This window comes from Ailuropoda melanoleuca, chromosome 2 (assembly GCF_002007445.2).
Source record: "Ailuropoda melanoleuca isolate Jingjing chromosome 2, ASM200744v2, whole genome shotgun sequence".
In the NCBI taxonomy this organism is placed as follows: Eukaryota; Metazoa; Chordata; class Mammalia; order Carnivora; family Ursidae; genus Ailuropoda; species Ailuropoda melanoleuca.
In genome coordinates, this window is record NC_048219.1 from 120,460,395 (window position 1) to 120,484,731 (window position 24,337).

Consider the following 24,337-nt stretch of genomic DNA (forward strand, 5'->3'; position numbering starts at 1 on the left):
CTGGGTCATTGTATAATTTATAGTTTCCATGAGATGATTCCCTCACTCTGGACCACTTTCTAAATATTACGACAACAGTACAACAGTGTCTTATAATGCCTAGAAATATCTCTGTATCCATAATATATGTTGAAATGAATTTTATGATGTGTTAAGTCTCAATTATAAAAACTCCTGAGGGCCGCCTGGGTGGCTTAGTTGGTTAAGCATCCAACTCTTGATTTCGGCTCAGGTCATGATCTTAGGGTTGTGAGATCGAGCCCCGTGTCAGGCTCAGCACTGGGCATGGAGCCTGCTTCAGATTCTCTCTCTCTCCCTCTTCCTTCCTTCCCTCCCACTCTCTCTCTCTCAAAACAAACAAAACCAACTTCTCCTGAGATAAAAATCAGTATCACAAAGAAATGCCACTTCATACTCACTAGGATGGTTATAATAAAGAAGACAGACAGTAGTAAGGACATGGAGAAATTGGAACCCTCATACATTGCTGGTGGGAATGTAAAATGGTGCAGCTGCTTTGGAAAACATTCTTCAAAAAGTTAACTCCTGTAGAGTTACTATATGACCCAGAAATTCCACTCCTGGGTATATGAAATGAAAGGGGAAATGAAAACATGTCCACATAAAAATTTGTATATGAATGTTCATAGCAGAGCCCATAATTGCCAAAAAGTGGAAATCACCCAAATGTCCATCCTGCTGATGAATGGATACATAAAAAGTGGTTAATCTACGCAATGGAATATTATTCAGTCATGAAAGTGAAAGCTACAATGGGGATGGACCTTAAAAACATACTAAGTGAAAGAAAATCTTAGTCACAAAAGCTACATATTATATGCTTCTATTTATATGAAATGCCTAAAACAGACAAAGCTGTAAAGACAAAGTAGATTGGGAGGATGGGGAGTGACTGCTGAGGGGTACTGAGTTTCTTTTCGGGGTGATGAAAATGTTCTGAAATTAGATAGTGGTGATGGTTGTCCAAGCTGGTAAAGATTCCAGCAACAGCAGAATGTACCCTTTTATTGAAGTGGTGAATTTTATGGCAGGTGAATAATATTTCAATAAATAACACAAAACAAAACTTGTTTAGGCACGACATTTGTGTTGATAAAAAATGAGTATCAACATTAACCCAAGGACTTCCTGCTTCTTAGATGATGTTTTGGAAACATTCTTTCAGGTTGTTACCAAAGCCCTTCAGAGTCTGTGAGTTTATTTAATTTCTCCTTGTGCAAACTAATACAATGTTTTAGTGATGTCTTAACCTTGGGCACCTATGGAGTCCTTCAAGTCAGGACAAATCCACACAACTTTTAGGAAGGAAGCACATCTGTCTTTCTCTTTCCCTCTGAGATGAGATAAAAGAGATTTAGACAATGAACACAGCTCCCAAAATGAAACATAGCTGTGCTGTTGACATAGGCAGGTCTTGGGCCTTGGTCTGTCTTGTTCTGGAGGGCGGTGCCAGGTCTGATACTTCAGGGAGGCTGATTTAAATCAATGTAAGGATACAGCGTTCTAACAATTGGAGCCAGTCCAGGTTCAAGCAGTTCGTCATCGCCGGTGAGGGCTTGTGGAGACGAGGGCTCGTGGAGATGGGAGTTGCGCATTGAGAGGAGGCTGGAAGGGCTGACTGTAGGGCCTGTATTAACTCCGAGAGGCCAAGATCCTCGTTCCCTTGTTCTACTGCCCTAGTTCTCATTGCAATGACTCCTCGTTCAGTGAACTAATCAACTGCGTATTTGAAAATAATTTAGAATTGATTAGGAGGAAAGCAGGAAAAACAAAGCTCCAGAGGCTCGTGCTTGTTGTTTCCTTGATGTTCAGAGAGAACAACTGATTCTAAAGCCAGAACTTTTAGAACACTAGATAGGGAGCCAGGAGGTCTGAATTCGGGACACAGGTCTGCTACCTACCTAACTGGCTGGGTGACTTTCTTCAAGCCATCTGCCCTCTCCTGACCTTAAGTTTGTGGGTTGGGCTGACCTTGAAGCACTTTTAGGCTCTGAAACATTCTAGAATTTTTCTTAATAACTTCCAGCTTTTCATAGCCAAGTCTTACACTTGCTCACACATGCCTTTTCCTAGGCTCTGATTGGCCTTTGCCTGTTGGTTTTTTCTTTCCTGGCATATATGAATTATTTGATTATGATTGAAAACCCTGTCCAGTACTGCTTGGCTGCTTGGCTGCTTGGCCACTTGGCTGTCCAGTGTGCACCCCCGTGTCCCTCACCACTGTGCCCCAGGAAGGATGTTGGCAGGTCTCTACTCCTTCCCAAGACCAGCACAAAAGCCCCAAGTTCCACAAAAGGCTTATGACATACAGAGGGGAGGGGTTCAATCCTTCATGGCTGCTGCTTTCCTCACGGCAGCAGGATGTTGCCCCGCTCCTCTCTCTTCCTCTTGGCATAGATGTGTGTCCCCACCCTCTTCTTGATGAACTTGAGGGTGCACTTGTCCTTGGAGACCTTGAGCAGCACCATGGCACACCGCTTGTATTGGGCAAAGCCACACACCTCTCAGATTACGTCTCACGTGAATTTTGTGTGCTTAGTGAGGCGCCCGTGGCAGTGGCTCGGCCTTGGCATGTTCACAGTCTTGGTCACCTTGTGGCCCTTGCTCAGACCCATGGCCATAGTATAGTACAGAGTGATGGCTGCTGCTCCTCCTGGCTCCTGTGGCGGAAGGCTTTTGCCTGTTTTTAATTTCTTCTGTTGCCAGTAAGGCTTGCCACGTGCATGCCCACCGTTTTTCTCGCCAGTCTAACCCTTCTTCCCTGGTCTTATGCGCTTCTTTCCTCAGTGGTTCCATGTCAGTCCCACCTTCATGGTCAACACTTTCTTGACTTCTGTAGGCTACAGTAGGGGTCTCTGACTTTTGTTACCTTATGAATTACCTCGCTTCAGTCTATCATATGAGTCCGAAGCATCTGCTGTTTGTGTGTCTCCTACTTTTCCAGTACATCATAAGCTGCTTAGGAAAACAGCATGGTGTGAAGGAAGAACACTTGAAATCAGAGACTTAAAGTTATTTCCCCAAAGGGCCTCAGTTTTCCAGTCTGTGGCATGGGAATAGTAACATCTACCTCATGGAGCTACTGTGAAAATGAAATGAGATGAAACAGAAGAAAAGGGTTTGGGTTGTGGTTGGTGATGGTGCGGGTAGACAGCACTGAGAAGGTGGCCAGCAGAGGCTGAAAGAATTTGTCATCTCTTGTACTTTCAGGAAGGAAGTCACGTGAACACCTGGCACAGAGACTTGAAGATTGTTCTCAGAAATCCGTTCCTCTTCCTAATATTCCTCAGTGTCTAAAGATAATTCCACAGAGTGAGTTTAAATCTTACTGTGGAAATTTAAGGTTTTTTTCCCCTGTTTCTTTTTTTTTAAAGATTTTATTTAGTTATTTGACAGAGAGACAGCCAGTGAGAGAGGGAACACAGGCAGGGGGAATGGAAGAGGAAGAAGCAGGCTCCCAGTGGAGGAGCCTGATGTGGGGCTCGATCCCAGAACTCTGGGATCACGCCCTGAGCCGAAGGCAGATTCTTAACGACTGAGCCACCCAGGCGCCCCTCCCTGTTTCTTTCTTTCTTAGTAATGATAGAGAAAAATCATTGAAATCATTGGGCACCTTTGGTCCCAACCCTTGGTTGGTCTTAGAGATTATTATTAGATTACTTCTCCATGACCTCTTCTTGGGCAATTAATTTCAGTTTCCTTAACATCCCTCCTGGTGCCCATCTTCTAAATGTTGAAGTGGGTCTTTTGCTTTCCTCCATCTCCCAGAGTAATATTCCTTCCAGGCTGGTTAACGGTTGTTGGGTAATGGGTCAAATGAATTAAGAGGCAGGCCATATGGTTCACGGACACTTTGCTCTCAACAACTTGATAGGAAGTGGTTTGATTTTCTTTTTTTTTAATTTTAACTATAAAAATGTAAGAACCCTCTGCTGTTATTTTTTGCATGTGATCCTGGTAAGTTATTTAGTTAGACTGCTCCTATGCCATTAGCTGCTCTCTGTAGAGGCTTTTGTGGCAAAGCTGGGTTATTTCATTTCCAGTTGTAGTGTCTACGGAGTGTGCGTGTCCCATCCAGATTCCTTTCATAAACTGCAGCAGGTTTGCCTACATGCAGTGAGCTCTTGGGATTTATACGACTTCTGTCTTAGCTGCTTAAATGCTTTAATTGTGGTGGTCCTTTTGATTGGTTGAGAATAGGTCACACGCTAATTGCTATGGAGCAAACCAAATAGGGTAACGTGATGGAGAGTGATGCCAGGATGGGGATGGGGCTGCCTTAGATGGAAGCATGGAAGCCCTCGAAAGAGGAGAAATTGGAGTTGACATCTGAAGGGTGATAAAGAGACAGCCAAATGAAGATGTCTGGTGAGCCAAATGAAGATCTGCAGTGAGAGAATTTGAGGTTCTGGGAAGGAAGTGAAGAGCAAAGGCCCGGAGCCATGGAGTACACGGAGGAGTGAAGAAGTGCAGTGGGTTACTGTAGTGAGACGGAGAAGAATGCAGGGGGGTGGGGATGAAGAGGGTCTGGTCTAACAGAACCCACTGGAGGTTTTTAAGGGAGGATTTGATATCATCTGATTTATAGTTCTAGAAAGCTCACTCTGCCTGCTAACTGGAAATTGGATTGTTAGGAGCAAGAATGGTGTCAAGGAGACTGTAGCTGTTGTCTAGATGAGAAACCATGGTGGCTTGAGCTAAGGTTGTGTGGTATAGATGATGGGACATGATCAATTTGGGATATTTGGAATATGGAATCTATGCGACATACGTGATGATTTTGGTCTCTTACTCAGATATGGAGCACCTGATGATTCATTTTTGGTCAGCTAAGTTTTAGATGACTAATGGAATCCAAGTGGAAATGTCCAGCGGGTGATTGAGTATCTGAATCTGGAGGTTGGATGAGATTTGAAGTCTGAAATGTTCATTTAAATTATGTGAAGATCAAGAATGTAGACGGAGAGGAGCCTGAGGTGTCTGAGTCTGGGATACACCATCATTTAGAAGAGACACCAGCAAAGACTCAGACAGAGAGTAGCCAGAGAGATGGGAGAACCATGTGCCGAGTAGGTGCCTGGAAAGGAAAGTGTCTCTGGGAGTAATTGGTGCTCTCATCCTTCAGTTTCAAGTGTTAACACTTCGCACCCCTCTTAAAACGTTAATTGAAAGATGTATTCTGTAGCTGCACATTTAGTGACAGCCAGAGCACGCTGGGCCCAGTGCTAGTCTGCGGAAACCCTCAGCCATAGCGGGATCACAAACAGGGAGACTGTCATCTCCTGGGGGCCAGGGGAGGGGGTTTGCTGAAGTCTTTCAGGGTTTGTGAGATCTTCATACCATTACCAAAGCAGCAAAGAGTGTTGTTGTTGTTGTTAAATGGCAGTTGTATATGTAGCTCGCATGGCAAGGCCACAAATCAATTCTTGGAGAAAAATCCGTAACCAAATTTTGATTCTCAATTTGAATTTCAAGAGTCGAAGGTTCACTTAGAATAAAAGCCTATATAGCCAACTTAGTGTATGAAAAGACAAAAACCCTTATGTTTTTAACTTCCTTATATTCCAGTCCTGATAAGAAGTCTCAAAACAAGTCATTTTCTACATTTTATCTTTTCTCAAAGGCAGTTTCTGTTTGGGAGTTAACTATAGCTTATGGAAAATTGTTGTATTATGTCTGTCACTTGATAAATGATATTATTTAAATGAGTAGTAGAGATTTCTTGCTTTCTGCCTCTCTTCAAGGGAACATACATTGTACTCCAACAAACATTTTAAGTTGAAGGGCAAAGTTGGGAGTCCTCTGTTTTTTCTGTACCATTTACCATAAATAGGTCATTTTTCCTGCTGTAGTAAGTGCATTTTCTCCAAAACTCAAAGTAGGATTGTTCTGGAAATAAGATGGTTTATTTTGGTGATTCTTATCAAGTTTGGAGAAATAATGGATTTGTTTGAAATTAAGCAAAGCTATAGTTTCTTTTAAGAAAGTTTAGTGGATGACAAATACTTATGCAAACTCCGTAAATGTTTATTCTAACCTTTTACCTTACTGACATTTAGTTAATTTTACGAACAGATAAAGCTAATAAGAATGTAGTAGGCTGATAGCTGACAACAGATATTGGTGAGGAATATTCTCTTGGTTTTTCAACCAAATACTTGGTTCACTAATGGAATGAAACTTGCTGGGAACAAAACATCAGAAAATAACCCCTCTCCATAATTGTAACGAAATGACTGATTCTGCTGCTTTGTATAGAAATAAAATTTTGGGGCACCTTGGGTGGCTCAGTTAAGCATCCAACTCTTGATTTTGGCTCAAGTCTTGATCTCGGGGTTGTGAGTTCAAGCCCCATGATGGGCTCCATGCTAGACGTGGAGCCTACTTAAAAAAAATTTTATGGTACTTCAAAATTCTCCATTTCTTCTAAGACCAAACTGGAAGTAGCTCATTTACCTGGTTGGCTCAGTCCCATTTTCAAAGACTAAAAGCTCAAGCAGAACACCTGAAGCAAAGGACCTTAGCTATGTGCAGCACTACCCACAGTCATGAATGAGTAAAACGGCAAGCCAGTGTGACAGCTGCGTACTTTTGTGTGAAGGTTATGGGATGTAGCAAGCCTTGTCCTTGGGTCCCTCATGAGGAGTTCTCTTTTTGAAGCATTGGCAGGACTGTCCTGGGGTAAACGTTCCTGGTGTCTAAGCCACGTGTAGGACCTGGTGCATGGTGGGGGTGAAGGAGACTCCGGGCTCTCCTCTTTCCTTCCCTTCTCCTGCCGTCCCCTCTAACCACTTGGGGAAAACGAAGATGAAGGGCTGCCTGGGTGGATCAGGCTATGGGAAAGGGCAGCGGGAGGGCCACCCCTTGTCTGGGTGGTGTTGGTGGGGAGAAGGTACCGTTACGGGGCAGGGTGGAGGGTTCTCCCCGTGGTCCTCAGGACATGTAAATGCCCTATAACTCCTTGGTGAACACATCGAGTGGTTGGGGGTCAGGGCTCATAGAGACCAGGGCAGAGCTTCTCCCCTTCCCTTCTGACAGTTACTCCCTCGAATGTCACATGGCCCACTGTCAGACCAGACCCCAAGATCCTGCACCTGGGGAAATCACTTGATTTATTGTACGGAAGGGCCCTCTGTGGCTTGGAAGCCTCCACCCAGTTAGGCCTCACTTATAGATGTGAAGAAAACGCTAGCATTCTTTGGGATACAAAGCAATAATAGCTTGCTCTTAAGAGCATCTTCTTCAATTTGATCATGTCAACTTCCCATCAAATAAAATCCAAGCACAGTATCTTGGCTATCAGTGCCCTGCATTAACTGGCTCCTCATTTCCTTCCTCACCTCCTGTTGTGCCGGCCTCCAGTTACTCGAACACTCCAGACCCCTTCCCGCGTGCTCCACCCTCCGCGCTGTCTGCTGCGTTCTTCCATGGCTCTTCACTTGCCTCAGTCTTTCTGATCCTTTACGGATCCTCTGAACTGGCGTTTCCTCAGGGAGGCCTGCTTTACTCTCTTTGTCATCCCTCTGTCCCATTATTTTGTACCTAGGCATTTTGTATTTCCCTGCCACTCTTGATTGAATGCTTTATAGGCCAGACCGGTTTCTGATTTGGCTAGCCTCTAGTCTAGTTCCTGGTTCAGAGGAAGCTCTCAAAAAATAAATGAATGAATGAAGCCTCAGCCTATTTTTCATCAGAAAAAGTGTTTTCAAGTAAAAGCAAAACAAACCTTTTTTTTTTTTTCCTTTTCAGATTCTCAGCATGTAAAACACATACGCGCATCGTACGTGTGGGTTCACACTGTAATAATTCTCTAGTCTTAGTGTGGAGCTGCCTTCAAGGATAGGGTTTGTGATTTAGTGCCTGTAGTCTAACTACTTTAGTGCTTTTTATTCCTAAACTTCTAATGTGTTTTCTCCGCCCTTTCCTTTCGTCTTTTTTAGCAAGGGAAGCCATATGTCTTCGATAGAGTGCTGCCTCCCAGCACGACCCAGGAGCAGGTTTACAACGCGTGTGCAAAGCAAATTGTCAAAGGTAAGTGCTATTTCTTTATTTCCTCCTGGGCCTTTCAGAGTAATTGAAAACATTAAGTGATATTTGCAGCCTAGGAATCAATGTGCCTTGACTATAAGCAGAGGCCTGCTGATTGGAAACACTGAATTATAGCCGGTGCTCTGGCCCTGATATACTATGATGTCAGGCAAGTTCTCGAACCTCTCTATAGCTCCTTGCCAAGGAAATTTCTTTATTTCTTCGGCCACCTTTATGGCAGAGTTATTCTGCCACCTCGAAGCTTAAAAGCTATGGTCACACTATTTCTGTATGGTTTTAAAATACTGCTGGAGTGTATAAGGCCTCCTTTTTACTTTGAAGGAGACAGAAATATATATATTTCTGAATCTCCAGTTGTATATTTTTGGCTGATTTATTTTGTACATCTGTCTCTTCAGGGAGAAGCCTTACACGTGGAAAATTCTTGGGCATCAAGGCATTTTCTACAGCGTCATAAAATCACATTACCTTGTTGCTTATTGAGCAGTTCTTCCCACTCAGCATTCCTTAAATGTACTTTCGTCCAACCCACTTTCAACCTTTCCACCCAGATACCAACATTTGTTCCTCCAAATAGATAGCCTGAAGCCTAAAATTGTCTTAGACATCAATCCTTTTCTCTGGGACTGGCCTTGGCCCTGCAGGATTTGTGTCAAAATAACAGCAGGGAGATGAAGCAATTTACACACTGCTCTACCTTGCCCTTTCAAATCAGGGGCAGGCTGGAGCTTGCCTTGGGGGAGCTCGCCATCTGGACAGAGCCGAGGGGCATCTCCTGCTACTTTATTTTTCATCTTCAAATTAACCTTCAACTCTGAAAGCTATGGCAGCTGAGCTTTCAAATGTCCTGATGTTGCCACCTTTATAGGTAGCTCTAGGTCTAAGGAGCAAAAAAGCAAAAACAGAATTCAAAAAGCACCTTGTCATGCAAGATGTGCTTGTTTTTGGAAGCCGAGCTGACTGCCTAACTATTTGAAATTCATAAAAGCCAGCCCTGGGTGCATCTGTTAAGTTAGTTCTGACCCACCCAGGCGCCCCTCATCTTCAAATCTTAACCTTCAACTCTGAAAGCTATGGCAGCTGAGCTTTCAAATGTCCTGATGTTGCCACCTTTATAGGTAGCTCTAGGTCTAAGGAGCAAAAAAGCAAAAACAGAATTCAAAAAGCACCTTGTCATGCAAGATGTGCTTGTTTTTGGAAGCCGAGCTGACTGCCTAACTATTTGAAATTCATAAAAGCCAGGCCCTGGGTGCATCTGTTAAGTTAGTTCTGACCCCGGACACCTGCATGGGAGACTTAGTCAGTATGTAACGTTCCTCACCGAGGTGTATGGTTATTCACATTCCTGTTGCAGACATCAATTACCCTGGAATGTCTTCACAGTTAGATTATTACAGAAAACAGAAGAGAAAAACATGCCTGAATTTGGGCTCTTCTTGAATCATACTGTGGGCCTGTATCTGGTGGTAATATTTGTCTTCTCTCTGCTTCTAGGCTTTTGTATCTCTTCCTGTCTAAAAATGTTTTCTCTCTCTCTCTCCCTGGAGTGTGTTGTTCTGGTGTGCTCCTAGACAGCCCTCCTTCCTCTCCATTAGCAGACTCTTCCTTATTTTTATTAAAGTAAGATTAATCACATGTAAGCCATAATTTCACTCTTTTTCTCTCCCCTTTCATTATCAGAACCAAATAGTATTTACCACGTGCTGTGCTAAGCATGAGGTTCATTTAAATACATCTCTAAGTTGATGTTGTAATTAGAGATAGATGCACTCCATTTTTAAAAAATCCTGTGATTAACAAACAATCCCAATCTTTCAGTCTTCATTACTAGAGAAGTTGGGTCTCTTTCAGTGTTTGGGTTTTTCTGTAGTATGAAATGTCAGAAATAGGCAGTCCTTGGAAAGTTCTTGTGAAGATGTGACCTAACTGGATAACTTGAGGCCCAATAGATGGTGAGCCACCAAAAAAACCGTTTAGGGTAACGTTAGGCTCTGACATGATATGATACACAGGTATTTTTCAGACACTGTAAATGTAATGTGAACATACTCATTTTGTAACAATAAAGAGTACTTTCTTCTTCCTTGAAAGGAAATTATTAGGGGATGATGAAGGCCTAATTTAACTTTCTTTAATATCCACTAAGGCTAGCGTGAGGGGAGGTGGCCATGTTACTTCTGCATCAGCAGGGTAAAACACAGATATATAAGAAAGAACTCCTTGGAATAGTTACTAGGTACAACTGAGTTTTCTTTTGTCATGACAAGCCCTATTTAAATCAGGCAAGGAAGGTGGTGCTGTAGGGGCCTCTTTTTCTAGAGGCCAGGAATTTAATCAGATAACTTCGGAAGGTCACCGCAGCCCCCATGATTCATGGTAATGTAGTAGACTGGTGAGCTTTTCTTTCAAGGCTGTCTGAACCCTTAACGTTTTTGAGATCAGAAAGGCTCCTTTTAACTGGATAGCTTTATTCTCTCTTGGTTTTTTCATTCCCTTCAACTTCACTGGGTTTTTCAAAACGTATTTCAAACATTTGATTGTAGAAATCTGGTACCTCCCACACTCCCATCTTTGTCTGGTGTGTGTTTTTCAAAATGTTGTCTGAAAGAGTATGTGGAATTCTCCGTTTCTTCCAGAAGAGCTTATGGGATTTGTGACTATCAGCATGGTCGATAGGAAGGTTTCTGTGGCCGCGCTAGGAATTAAAAACCATGGTTACTTCTTGCTATTGTTGAAGTATGGGGAATTTTTTCCCAGTCTACAGAAGTCACTCTGGGCATTTGCCTTTCAAATTAACTAGATATAGACTGTACACAGCATGAGAAGGTGGTTTCTTGTTTTCTAGATCAGATTTCTTTAAGCTTCATTCATTTGGTTGTTTGTTTTATCCATTCCTTTATGCAAAGGTATTAAGTATTTACCATGTGGTGTAGGCACTGCTAGGGACTAGAGTCACCAAGATATAGAAGACTGTCTGCAAAAAGCTTCATGTATAGGGAAAGAGACAGATGCATTCATAGTTATCATACCTATGGGGAGCTTTATGGTGGCTGTGTGGAAAATGCTGTGAGAGCACAGAAGAAAGTCACTTGGGACTGATTTTGGTGAGTGGGGATGAGGATTGGAGAATGAAGGAAGGCTTCTTGGAAAGGTTGGGTCCTGAATACTGTAGAATTTAACAGGGCTGTACAAGCATTAGGAACAACAAAAGCATAATGACACAGATTATATGGCATGTTTGGCCAACTTAGAGTGTTGCAAGGTACCTGGGGGCTGGGACTTAAAAAGATAGGCTGGAGCAGAGTTTGGTGGAAATGGATGGGCTTTATCCTTCAGGCAATGTGGACTCATTGACAAATTTAAGTTCAGGGTACTATAAGATCTATTTTATTATAAGTGTCTCCTAAGAAATATATTTATTGGGCTACTGTCAGGCACCATCTATGTTACATATGTTATTGTATTTTAAGTCTCAACAATTTTATGAGGTGTGAGCATTATTGTTCCCATTGCACTAAAGAGGAATTTGAGGTCAAATAACTTGGCCAGGTCAGTTAGGGGGTGGTGAGGCCGGAACTTGAGCCTGCGTTTGCCTGTCTTCCTTGAATTTTTCTGCACTACCCCTGCCCCCACTTTTCTGGGGAGCTCATAATGAGCATTTAGTAACAATTTATGAGTTGTTACTTTTCTATCAGGCCATATGGACTATTAACCAAGCATTGCAAAAAGACAGGGATAGGAGTGGAGGTGGGGAGAGGGAGAGAATAGAGATCGCTGTCCCAGAGCTTTGGGGTGGCTCTGTCTGTCTTCCAACAGTGAGATGAATTTCCATTCTGAAGATGCAGCAGTGCCCTTCCCTTCAGACTGGTCAGCCCGCCATTCTGGTTTGCCACTAGCGTTCAGCAGGGCTGCCACTAGGCATATGCCTACTTTAGTAGTCTGGTTGGCCAGCCAGAGCCTTAGGATTCCAAGGCAGGGATGACTTGTCAGTCACTAGTGCCACTGACAGGCCACCATTTTACCTGGGGAGTTGGTAGGAGGCCATGCCTTCTCAGGAACTTATATGATTACCTCCTCCCCAAATTTTTACCAACGGTGGAACTAACTCTTCTGCTCAGAACTGGCAAAACCTAGGGTGGAAAACTGGCTTTCGAAGTCTACAGCAGGATACAAGAAGTATTTTCAAGTTTCACCCTCCTCTCTGGAGGTGAGAAGGCTCTTTCCACCTGCAGCGGAATCTCTCTTTGGGTTTGCTTGGCTGCCGGATGGACGTGTGCTGTGTTTGTGGGTGCTGCTGGCTGTGGCGTGAGCTGAGATCACATCACGCCAGAGCCCGTCACAAAGCAAGGTTCTGTCTGGCTGAGCTGGTTCCCGGCTCTGCGGTTGGTGCATAAAAATAGTCATTCTGCTACGGGAGAGGCTCTGAAACAAATGCTTTCCTTGGGCCCAGGAACTGTCATTCATGTGATGAAAGTGCCTTTTTGTGGGCCGCTTCTATGAGGGTCGAGTGGGGGAGGCTGTGCAGCTCAGTGTGGAGCGCTCCCGCGCTGCTCTCCTTGGCGGGGCTCCGGCCTCCTCCATCCCAGCGGCCCAACCCCAATGCATCGGCCCAACCCCAATGCATCCTGTGCTCACTCCCCCTCCTGCCTCTCCTCTCCCCTGATAATCACACATTCTAGGTAAACAAACCGATATCTTCGGATGAGTCTAGAAGACAATCGAGAACAGTGGGTTTCTTTTTAAAATTACCATTTAATTCACAATTGAGTTGATAGAGGACATCAGCTCTGTTCGACCTTGAATACTAGAGATAGGTTCTCCAACAATGAATTAATTGTAACATGATTGTAAATAGTACTTTAAAGACCAAGCAGAGTTTGTTCTGATAGGGTTTTATGTGCTCTCTTTTCCTTAAAAAAAAAAAAAAATAATAATAATTGCATTCCATGTTGAAATAGCAGCAGCAAACAGTCAAGGATTCTCCAAGTAGAGTCTCCCGTGTTCCTTAGTTCCCTGCTCCCAAACAAGTGGCATTCTCCATGAGCGCCTGTTTCCCTGTGTGTGTCCCAGGCTTTACCCTGCAGGAGCTGGGGGGTACAGCTAACTAGGAGTTAGTAGGATTGTGCATTCTACTTAAGGAGGTTGGATTCAGAGGTGTGGACCCTGTCCAGGGGAGCCTGGTTCAGGTGCCCAGCCCCACTGCCTTGTGGCAGAGGAAGAAGCGTGTGCCGGGTTTTCTCTTGTCTGTGGGGCTCTGGCTCTGAGCCGAGTTTTCTTTAGGGTGAGGCTCATTGCTCTGAGCTGTCTCCTGCGTGCGTGTGCACGTGCAGGGTCGCCAGCCACCTGTTCGGAGGAGCAGAGGGAGCTGGACCCTTGGCCTTGGCCTCCTTACCCCTGATCTAATGCCTGGGCTGCCAGGTCCCAGAGTGCCTCCTACACAGGGCTGAAGGTGAGGAAGCCCTTTCAGTGTGGGGGGAGATGTTTGATTTCTAATAAACAGAAGCTTTAGTGCTGTGATTGTGGCTGGCGTTCCAACCGCCTGGAGTTGTTTATGCCATGAATATAGAATTTAAAAGTACGACTGCAAGGTACCTCTTTCCTTGTGTCCCTCAAAGACCATTGCATTCATGGCCGTTTAGAGGCTCTCCACTCTGAATCTGTTCTCTGAGCAAGTTGGCATTTCTGTGAAAACTGAAGCTTGAACCTCCAGCCCTTACACTGTGGTCTTCAAGTTTTTGCTTCTCCTGTTCCCAAGGAAACCATTACCAGAAGTTTTGATATGTGTGAACATTCTCTCTCTCCCTCCTCTCTCTCAATATAGCTTGACACAAACTCTGGAGGGCTGCTAGGATTAAAAAAAAAAAAAAAAAAAATCTGCTGCTTAATTTCTGTCTTTTTTTTTTTAGCTTCTTGAAGGAAAATCCCCCTTTCTTTTTTTTTTTTTAATGTTTTTTTATTATATTATGTTAGTCACCATACATTACATCCCTGGTTTCCGATGTAAAGTTCGATGATTCATTAGTTGCGTATAACACCCAGTGCACCATGCGATACGTGCCCTCCTTACTACCCATCACCGGCCTATCCCATTCCCCCACCCCCCTCCCCTCTGAAGCCCTCAGTTTGCTTCTCAAAGTCCACAGTCTTTCATGCCTCATTCCCCCTTCTGATCACCCCCCCTTTCTTTATCCCTTTCTTCCCCACTTTCTTTTCTGACCCCAGTTCATATTCCATTAACCTCAGATCAATAAAATGTATATTGAAAAAAGTTTTAGACAAGCTAACAAAACAACAAAAATTAATGGCATTATGAAATTCAGAGAGAACAAAACCACAAACCAACCAGCCTAATCAGGGCTTGAACTACATGGAGCTGATGGCCTGGCTTGGTGAGTGAAGAGGCCAGTGGCCCCGAAGAGGACGCTTCAGTAGGGGGTTCCTCATGCCCCCGCTGCCCTTTGAGGAATGAGACTTCCTCCCCTTACGTAGAGATGTTGGGTCAAGGATATTAATCATGTACTATTTCCCTTTTGGTAATGTTGATGCAGATGAAGGAGGATTGAGGGGAACGAGTGCTAAATATATTTTAATCACCTCTGCTGCTTTGAAGGAATTCCCACAGATAATCTGCAGTGCAAAGCAGCCTCTGTCCTCCCGCCTCCCCTCGTCCCTGTGTGAAATGGAAGCCGGCCTGCCGTGTGTGGGGCTTTGCACAGTGTGCTCCTTGTGTAATTAAAAGAAATTCCCGATGCTGATGGGCCTGGGCCGTCCTGCTAGTGCTGTCACTAAAAAAACAGAGGACTTCACTTTGAGTGAGGGCCCCGGCGGTTTCCGGGCTGATTGGATTGTCCCTGTGTGGCTGGGTTTACAGAGTGGGGCCCTGTCCTTCTCCCCAGCTCTGGACTAGCTCCATTCTGAAGGGGCTGCGGGTGGCCTTCCTGAGAAACCTCCCCAAGGAGCTCGCCTGCGCCGGCATTTCAACTGACCCAAATCAGATCTTTAGGAAAGAAATTCTATTCTGTACCTCACTCCAGAGACTCAGGACACTGATAATGTTTTTCTTCCTCCGACTGATCTCGGGAGATCAATTTAGAGATGAAAACTCAAGTATCTTTCTGCTAAAAAGGAAGCATACTGTTTGATATCTGTCTTAATGTTGATGTTACTGGGAGAGAGGGTGTCTACCTCTTTTTCTTTTTTCTTTTTCTTTTTGCCTCTTTCTTCATTAATATATTCTGTAGGAATGTGAGTACATTTCTTATTTGTGGAACAGTGGAGGCCTTCGTTTCTGCTTTTATCTCACAATTCTACTTAAAATGCAAATGGAGTTGAAATACATCATTTGTGTGAAAAATGAGATGGGCCATTTGGAAAATGTAATTTTAAAATATGGAACCAACACTAGCATATGATCAAAGTAATGAGTTAATTTTAATTTCATTTTCTTGCTTGTAGATGTCCTTGAAGGTTATAATGGGACGATTTTTGCGTATGGACAGACCTCATCAGGAAAAACGCACACCATGGAGGTAAGATCGCAGCGCACCATGGGGCATTCTCTGGGGTGGCTGGGCAACTCTGGTGCGGCCGGCCCTTGACTGAGTGCAAGAGAGGTGGTTAAGGGGCTGCTCGTGTTTGGCCAATTTGTTTTGTCTTTGTGGAGTTTCGAAATAGGGGCGATAAAATCTCGGGTTCAGAATTTTTAAAAAAATCCTTTGTTGGTAGCTCTCTCAAAATGAGGAGTCTTCAGAAAGACTCCTCAATAAGATAAACAGTGCTGTGAGTACCCTTATGCACCGCGGCCCTAATCTCACCGAGAAGGTCTGTTGTGAGAATCACTGATGCTAAGGAGGGCCACTCTGGGGAGGTGAGTTTCCTCAGAGGAAATAAAACACTGTAGGACGAGATGTAAAGAAGTTGGCTTGTGGACCAAATCCAGCCCAGAGACATACTTTTGTTTGGTCTGCACTGTGTGTTTTTAAATTTTTTAAATTTATTATTATATGTATTTTTTAATTGTAGACAGTGCTTAAAATGGGACGATTTCACACAATTCTAAGTTTCTAAATTTGGTTGAAAATTCTGAAGCTCCTACAACTTGGTGAAATTTCACCATAATAAAAAGTGTGGGCTTCACTAGTGCAGAGATCTTCATTGTCCCGTTCACCTGTTTATTCACGCACATTCCAGTGCGTGGAACAGTGGCTGTCATCCAGGAGGGGTTCAATAATATATTTGTTAAATTAGTATCCTCGGGATGACCGTGGCCGACCCTCGTGTGTGGACTGGGACGTCCAGTGCACCCCAGCCTCCTACATGCACACTGCGAGTGTGAATTGACATGCAGCGTCCTCGCTCGTTAACATACACACCTGACCTCTGCGGGCGTGTGAAGAGGTGAGCCCAGCTCAAAGTGTTGGCTGTGGAGCCCTGGGGCTCCAGGCTGTCTCCCAGACAAAGCACACCTGCACATAAAATTGGCCCCCTTTCCTTCTTTTCCTGCATTTTGCCACGGCCTCCTGTAAGCCCTTCAGGGCCGGATGTTCTTCTAAAGCCTGGGCCCCCCGACAGGTGAGGAGAGGTGGAAGAGTGGTTATTACAAGACACTGCGCAGAGCAGGCTTGGGGAATTCAGCTGACAAGCCGCAGGGTAAGATGAATCCTTGATCCTTCAGGCTTAGGATCTTCATTTACGGTACCCCCCTGGGAATGTTACTGAGAGACGTCTGCTGCAGAATCGGTTTAGCGTATGAGTCATTCCTATTGAAGACGAGATTTCAAAGGCATGAGGCTAAAACCCTTGGGGCTCTGATGTTCTGCTCACACCAATTTCAAGCATGTGTGTGACTCTGGGGGATCTCATTTCTGTTGTATTGACTCACTTTCACCCATTTTGCGGGTGACAGTGGCTCCGAGATTGCACAGATTAAAGGAAGCAGGAGGGTGATTTGTCACTGCTTCTGGACGGAGCAGGCCTGTTCCCTGACACCTGAGCCTTGGCTGTGCTCTTCTCTGCTCTCATGTTCTCATGCAGTACACCTTGGAGACGCAGGCACGGCCTGTTGCCTGCTCTCTCACTGGGCCCCAGACCCTTAGCCTTGCAGGCACTAGCAGAGTTGCAGCTCTGTATTTCCTAAGTACCAGCAACTCCAGGAGCCATGACGAACGCCTCCTTCATAGGCCAGAAGGTGTAAGAGAGAGGGGGCATCTCATGAGGGTGTCCATCAGTCTCTAGGTTTTTGGAACATTACCAAACACTATGCAAAACAACAACAAAAAATGCAATCTTTAGAATCCCCCCAAATCATAGGGACTGTTTACAAGAGTGATCTTTTTAGCTTTGGGATTAAGTCATCTTTGGGAAATACAAGGTATTTGTGCAATGTCAGAAATTTAGATTGTAAACCATCAAAGGAGAGACCTGTCCCCAGAGTAAAATCTTAGTTTGTGTTGTGTGTGTGTGTGTTGGTGGGTGTAAGGAGATGGCAAAGACGAATGCCAGCTCTTTAAAAGGAAGATCGGAGACGTTCTGTTAAACGAGGGTGTCTGGAACCCTGGGCGGCTCACAGCGAGAGCCTTACAAGGCCTGCAGCGCCGCCCAGCCAGAGGGACTCGTGGGGACCTAAAGGGAACTGGCTTCTGGGCGGGTTACTCTCACAGCTGCCTAAATTCTGTAGCCTTTTCATCCACATCAGTTTTAAAAAGCTGATTGCAAGGGGTTGCTTTTCTTTATCGTGACTTCTAAAGATCATGAACTTATGCCCATAGGAGGAAGGGATGGGGTGGGTGGGAGCCCTTTCCTAGCCCCCCTCCCCAACACACACCGTTAGTCTGGTTCTTTCTGTCCAGTGATTATAGACTGGAGAGAAGGTAGGGGATATTTTAGAGGAAAACAGAGGAAAGGAGGAGCCCTGAGCTGAAGTCATAGAGACTGTGGGAGACTGAGAAACCCAGGACCCTGGAATGCAATTAAATTAAAAAACAACAACAACAACTCTGCAGGGCTTGCACCATCTGAAAGGATTTATGTATTCGGAATTACACATTGTGATTTTTCAGGCTTTTGGAAGGGGATGTTAACTTCCTGAATGGACAGAGCTGTCACATTTTAAAGCTGTTTTTCATTTTAATCCCCTCATTTTCAGTCTGACATCCAGTGGTGATTCCATTACCTTCTACTGAGGAGAACAAACAGATAAGCCTACATAAAATTGGAAAGATTAGCTTCTGAAGATGGAGCATTTAAGGCGGATTTTCAGTAAAAATATGAAACGCTTGACAGTGTTGATGCCAAGCTTGGTAGGACACCGTTGTGCACTGGGCCCAGGGCGTGTGTGGCCAGTGTTCCCAGGGCTGGGTTGAACGAAGGCTGCTGGGGGTGCTGGCTATATGGGGAAGAGAGGGCTGGACCTTTGTTCGGCCTGTGGTGCTGGGAAGGGCTTCTCTGGGCCCTGTGCCTGCTTTGTGGCCCTCTTTGGCCCAGATTTAGATGGATGGAGACATGCTGTTTTTCCTTCTACCCAAGGGGACACCTGGAGCCCCTGGAATGGTGCAGGCCACCCCACTGTGGAGCCGAGCCTGCCAAGTGATTTTTCATGAGCCTGTCTGAGTGCATTGGTGCTCGTGTGAGCTGACAGGCTGCCTGCTTTCCCATCTTAAGTGTTTCAGGAAACTGTCCTGCTTGGGAGGTCGAGGTGGCACCTGGGGCTGGAACAAAGGGAGTCTTGTTCTGTGGCCGTGGCCTGGGTCTGGTTTCTTCTTTCATACATGCCCCAAGACGGCCACATTCAGAAGTGGGAAAAGTTTTTGAAGAGGATTATCTAGGATATAAGTATAAAAATGTTCTTTTTGTTTTATGAGAGAAAAAAAGGTGATGAAATGGGACATTCCTTTGCTACCCAAGTCCATCCCGATCCTTCAGCCAACTGAACTTGTCATGGCTCTCTAGAAGGACATTACTCTTCCTCAGTTCCTGTACCTTTGCTACATTACTGTCCTCTCAGTTTCCCTGCTGTGTCCCCTTTGCCCATCCTCATCTTCCTCCTCTCTCAGGATTTGGTGTCCTCAAGGAAGCCATCCCATATCATCCCAGCTGGAAAGGACTCTTCTGTATTCTGAATTTCTAAAGCTCTCTGCTTTTTTACCACCTTTTATTGCCTAAGGTGCCTCTTGCGTATGTGTAGATGTGTATTTTATTTGCAAGAAAGGGTGAAGACCTTTATAGAACACCTCTCTCATACACATACACCACACACATCCACACCCTCCCAACACCACTCACACCCACGCCATACATACATCACACACATGCACACCATACGCTATGTAAAACACACACACACACACACACACACACACACACACACACACACACACACTGTCTTGGCCGTCCCAGTTTACTGAACATAAAGGCTCAGTTCTCACCACTCTTGGGCTTATGAGCTAGATCAAGCATCTCAGCTCTGAAACCTGTGGTAGATTTGAATATTACTTCTGTGACCATGGATATGGGAGGTATCGTTATGCCTTCTCCAAATAAACATGTGCTTCCCTCTCATGTGATTTTTGGGTGTGGGCTTCAGGGAAACAACACAGGGAGTGTCCCAGACTCATCCCTGGTTCTGCCTTGGTTCTTACCCTGACAAAGGCAAGCAAAGGGACATCAGTATTTGTATAAGCTAGGAATCGATTGGAAGATAAATCTTTTGGAAGGGAAAGCATCTAGGGAAACAGATTTGAGTCATTTATAAATGATTTTTGGATTATCTCTCATCCTTCTTTGTCTATGGATCACTGAGGAGAAGCTGAAGGATTATGATGGATTACTGAAGGGTTCTGCGGGGAGCATGGGGGGCACTCCTCAGACTCTCTGAGGTGGATTGGCCCAGTGACATCACAGCATTTGACTGGACGAAGATCTGTGTTTTCATTCTCCATGTCATTTCTGCCAGCAATCTGCACAGTTCTGAGCCTGTGGGGCCCAATATTTGATATTTATGATGGCCTATGAGAAGTAAGCTTACCAACATTTGAGAGATTCTGAGTCTCAGTCATTTAGGGCTGTTTCCCTAAGATATATAGTCATGGCCTAGGATAGAAATGTATCTTCAGAATCTTCAGATCAAATAAACCTTAACGACTCCTTAATGAGAACCTGATATGAACTGAATAATATAATGCTAACGTTTATTGTTTCTAAGCACCTTATTTATACTGCTTAATTTGTCTTCCACAATAATTCTGTGCAGGAGACACTGTACTAAGGGTCATAAGCAGTGGGAAGAAATGCATATGCACTGACCGCTTTGCCCTCAGGGACTGTACAGCCAAAAAGCCATACACACACATCACATGATGTAGGATTCTTAGCACACGAGGGCATTGCAGGGGAATACCCATTTTCCCAGGTAAAAGCTTTGCCAGAGGCCAGATGAATCTAAATTCAGCTTTTCTCTTGCTTTCAGTAGAGTGGAAGGTCAGGGATCAGGTGTGCAAAGGAGGATTCATAACGTAAAGTGCTTTGTGGCCTGGAGTTAGTGCCCGAGTCCACGTGATTTCTTGCTTTTGGTAACTCAAATGTTGGCTTGAAAGTCAGCCTGTCAGAAAGGCTCTATGTGATGAACCCCCGAAGGATACAGCAGATCTGATTGAGGAAAACAAAGATCTTCCAGGTGTCGGGCAGATTTAGAACAAGGATATGAGTCATAGTGTTGGTAAATGTTGCTGAGTGAAGAGTAAATGGTTTTTGTACTTTTCTTCCAGTTCCATTTTTCCTAGAGTTTTTTAACTTTCTGAAGGTCTCAAAAATGCTGGGAATCCTGTTGCCAGTGATTACTTCAGGCCTGCAGACTTTGTGTTTGTGCACTGATGCGTAGTTTAACATGGAACAGGACAGAACTTGGAGCATGGGAGTAAGGAAGGAAGGCTCTCTGGGAGTCCTTGCTGAGGCTGCTGTTTAAATACTTCTAGAACTCTTGTTTAGGAATTGCTTTCAGATACTGTGGCATATCTTTTTGAAAGTCTTCAGAAGTGGCAAATCTGGATCTTTAAAAATGGATTTAGTAAAATAGTTAAAATCACTATTTCATCTATCCCTTACCCCTTAGATAAAATATCCCTCAAACCCCTTAGGGTTGGGGGAGGGTTGCTGGCTACATGGGGAAGGGAGGGCTGGACCTCTCTGGTCGAAAAAAGGGGGACAAAAGAATAAGAATATCTTACAAGTGAATTTAAGTATTAGAAATAGCAAAAAATTAAAAAAGAAACAGCTAAAATTATTTTGTAACATTTCAGGCTGGGAATTTTAGATTTTTAAGAAATTGATAAAATGGCTTTTCATGATTGGTTTGTGAAGTGATACTGAAGGTATTTCTAGAATAAGACTTAAAATTTTTGAGCAGTGATGACATTAGTGAAACTGTTACCAGCTCTCAAGGTGGTTTTATTAAAGCAGATTAATTTGGACTTACACATTCTAATCAGTTTGTAAAAATTTCAAAACAAAGACCACATTTAGTATGTGGTAGTCACCATATAATCCCAGTCCTTCTTCTGTCTTCCTTCCTTCCTTTCTACCCACACCTTCATCCCCATACCCCACTTTGCTGCCCCGAGTGGCAGCAGGAACAAGTATTTCCAAGCCCCAGAGCCTGACAGGACAAGCTCTCTCCTGCTGGGTAAAAAACAACACATTGAGTTACTTCCATGAACTTTGGGCTGTGGCACGTCAGGTGGAACTCCAAGGACCTGACAGTGTGTGGGGGGGGTGCTCGCTCTTCCATGGGGTCCTGTTATGAAACCCGGCATGATTCCTTCTCTCTTTCACATGTTCCCTGGCACTCTTTAGCTGCCTGTCTTGTGTTTTTCACTCACTAGGGAAAGCTACATGACCCTCAGCTCATGGGGATCATCCCAAGGATTGCACATGACATCTTTGACCACATCTATTCCATGGATGAAAACCTGGAGTTTCACATCAAGGTAAGTGCTGTTGATTAAGTCTAAAGAGAAAAAACTGGGCCCCAAATCATGTTTTAGTTTTCCTCTTTTTATATATGCATAAAAGTCATTTTTATCTATTTTAAATGAAATGATATGGTAAGCAAAGCCATAGTTATTTAATGACTCAGGCGAATACTGAGGAAATATTGAGATAAAATAAAAGCCTTTAGGATGGAATCATCTTGATAGTTATCTGAATTCTATCCTTTACCCAGTGAATTTCTTTAGATATGACTGTAATATGTCCATGATTGGGTTAGGACGGCATTTCCCAAAGTGTGTTCCATGGAACACAGTCCCTCATATTATTAATAGGTGGGCTATCAGGGAAAAGTCTTGTGGGGCCAAATAAGCTGGGAAAATGTTTTGTTGAACAATGTTAAATTTGTCACAAGTTAAATATGCTATTATGCAATCCAGTTCTACAAAGGGGACGTATAGTAGATTACATTCTCCAGCTTATTTGACTGTGTGCATATTTTTCCCCTTTTGAGGTATGATGGACACACTCTGAGAAGTGTTGGGGAAGGGTGTTATTTTTCCTGTTTTTTGTTGTTGTTTTTGCTTTTGTTTTTAAACCAGCACCTCTGTTGCAACTTAAATTTGAATTGAAAGAGAGATTTTTACTCTTTTAACTATAGTTGTTGTTACATTGGGTATTAGGGATACATTCATTGGACCTCCTTTGTTTTCAAGTAACTAAAAGCCACTTGTTTAAGCAAATAGAGGAAGTTGTTACAAGACACAGAATTTGTTAGTAGGCATGGGACCTGGGGGTTGGGAAAAGCAAGAAATCCAGACCCTGCTCTTCCTTTTTAAAACTTTTTAAATTAAAAAAATTGAGATATTATTCATGTAACTCATATACCATTAAATTCATTCTTTTAAAGTATACAGTTTGATGGTTTTTAGTATATTTCCAGTAGTGTACAACCATAATCATTATCTAATTCCAGAACATTTTCATCACCTCCAAAAGAAACTCCATCCCCATTACAGTCCCTGCATTTCTGTCTGCTTGCTTTGTCTTTTTGCAGGGAAGAGAACAGGGGGAGAAGGCACCATGGCAGCTCCCGTTCCACATCCCTTATTCCCAATTCCTAATTCCCCAGGGAAGGGGCTCATTGGCCTAGTTTATGGTTGGGTTGTCCCCAGCTCTGACTAGCTGTGTCCAGGATGTGCATGGCTGGCTGAGTCCCCACCACAGCGACTGGGACTGGGGTGGGGAAGAGACAGGGCAGTTCTAAGAAGACTTAGAGCAGAGAGGATGAGCCAAGAGGCTGACCATCCCCTTTGAGGCTGAGACCTTAGTGCATTAGACCCACCATTTTAGAGATGAAGAAACTGAAGTTTCAAGACATAGCTTTGGATGGCCAGAGTGACACAGAGCTGAGATTATTGGCAGAGCTGAGATTATAGACTCTTGATGAGACCAACCCTACGTGCAGCACCTTTTCCATTATCTTAAACTTCTGCCCTTACTTATTTCTGCTGTGTACCTTCCCTAAATTATATCAAAACAAGGCAACAACCGTTTGCCCCACCATAAATTAGATCCAGCAAGTCTTTTTACTTTACAAATCTTTTTCCTTCCTTTGTTGGCTAACACAGGTTTCTCCTCCTTGCCAGGGTTCTTTATATCTAAGGATACAGAAGCCTGTAGCTTTGATGGGATCAAGATTTAGGAACTTAGTACATCTTTAAGGCTGTTTGCATTTAAATACCTTAAACTACTGTAGGGTTCTTATGGGATAATCCTGGAGTAAGATGTTAAACCAATTACTGCCCTCAAAATAGGTCTTGTATTAGAATCTTATTAAGATAAAAACAGCTCCAGCATGGGGGGGGGTGGCAGGAAGAGAAGGAACAGCACCCAAGTCTCCAGGGCTGAATTTTTAGTCTGGCTTCCTGTTCTGCATTTGTAGTTATACTCACTTATTTCAGGTATCATAACTGCAATTGGGCAGGCTAGCTATTGACTGCTCCGTATTTTGAACTGAGTAGTGACAGGCTTAATCAAGAAAAAGAGGCTTGATTAAAGCAGTATTTAAAATCTGTTCCTTAAAGAGTTCCTTAAAGAGGGTTGAAACGTTATTTCTGAACATGCTATTTCTTAATGCAAAGCTTACACATGTTTATTTTTCTTCCACCTGGTCTTACAAAGTATTTGAAATGACAAAAAAAAAAAAAAAACAACACCAAAATTGCCCCCCATCCCCCAAAAGCAACCAGTATCTTCTGTGGTAAAAAGAAATTAATAAATCAGA

The 24,337-nt window shown here is 43.8% G+C and overlaps 1 protein-coding gene and 1 pseudogene across 1 annotated transcript in view; one reads left to right on the forward strand and one right to left on the reverse strand.

Annotated features, from left to right (window-relative positions):
- Nucleotides 1–24,337, forward strand: part of KIF5C (kinesin family member 5C) — a 145,774-nt gene that overhangs the window by 41,958 nt on the left and 79,479 nt on the right. The window contains exons 2-4 of the mRNA XM_011230488.3: nt 7,962–8,052; nt 15,526–15,599; nt 21,945–22,049. Of these exons, the coding sequence (XP_011228790.1) occupies nt 7,962–8,052; nt 15,526–15,599; nt 21,945–22,049 (270 nt within the window). The remainder of the gene's footprint in view (nt 1–7,961; nt 8,053–15,525; nt 15,600–21,944; nt 22,050–24,337) is intronic.
- LOC109490301 lies at nt 2,137–2,834 on the reverse strand (annotated as a pseudogene).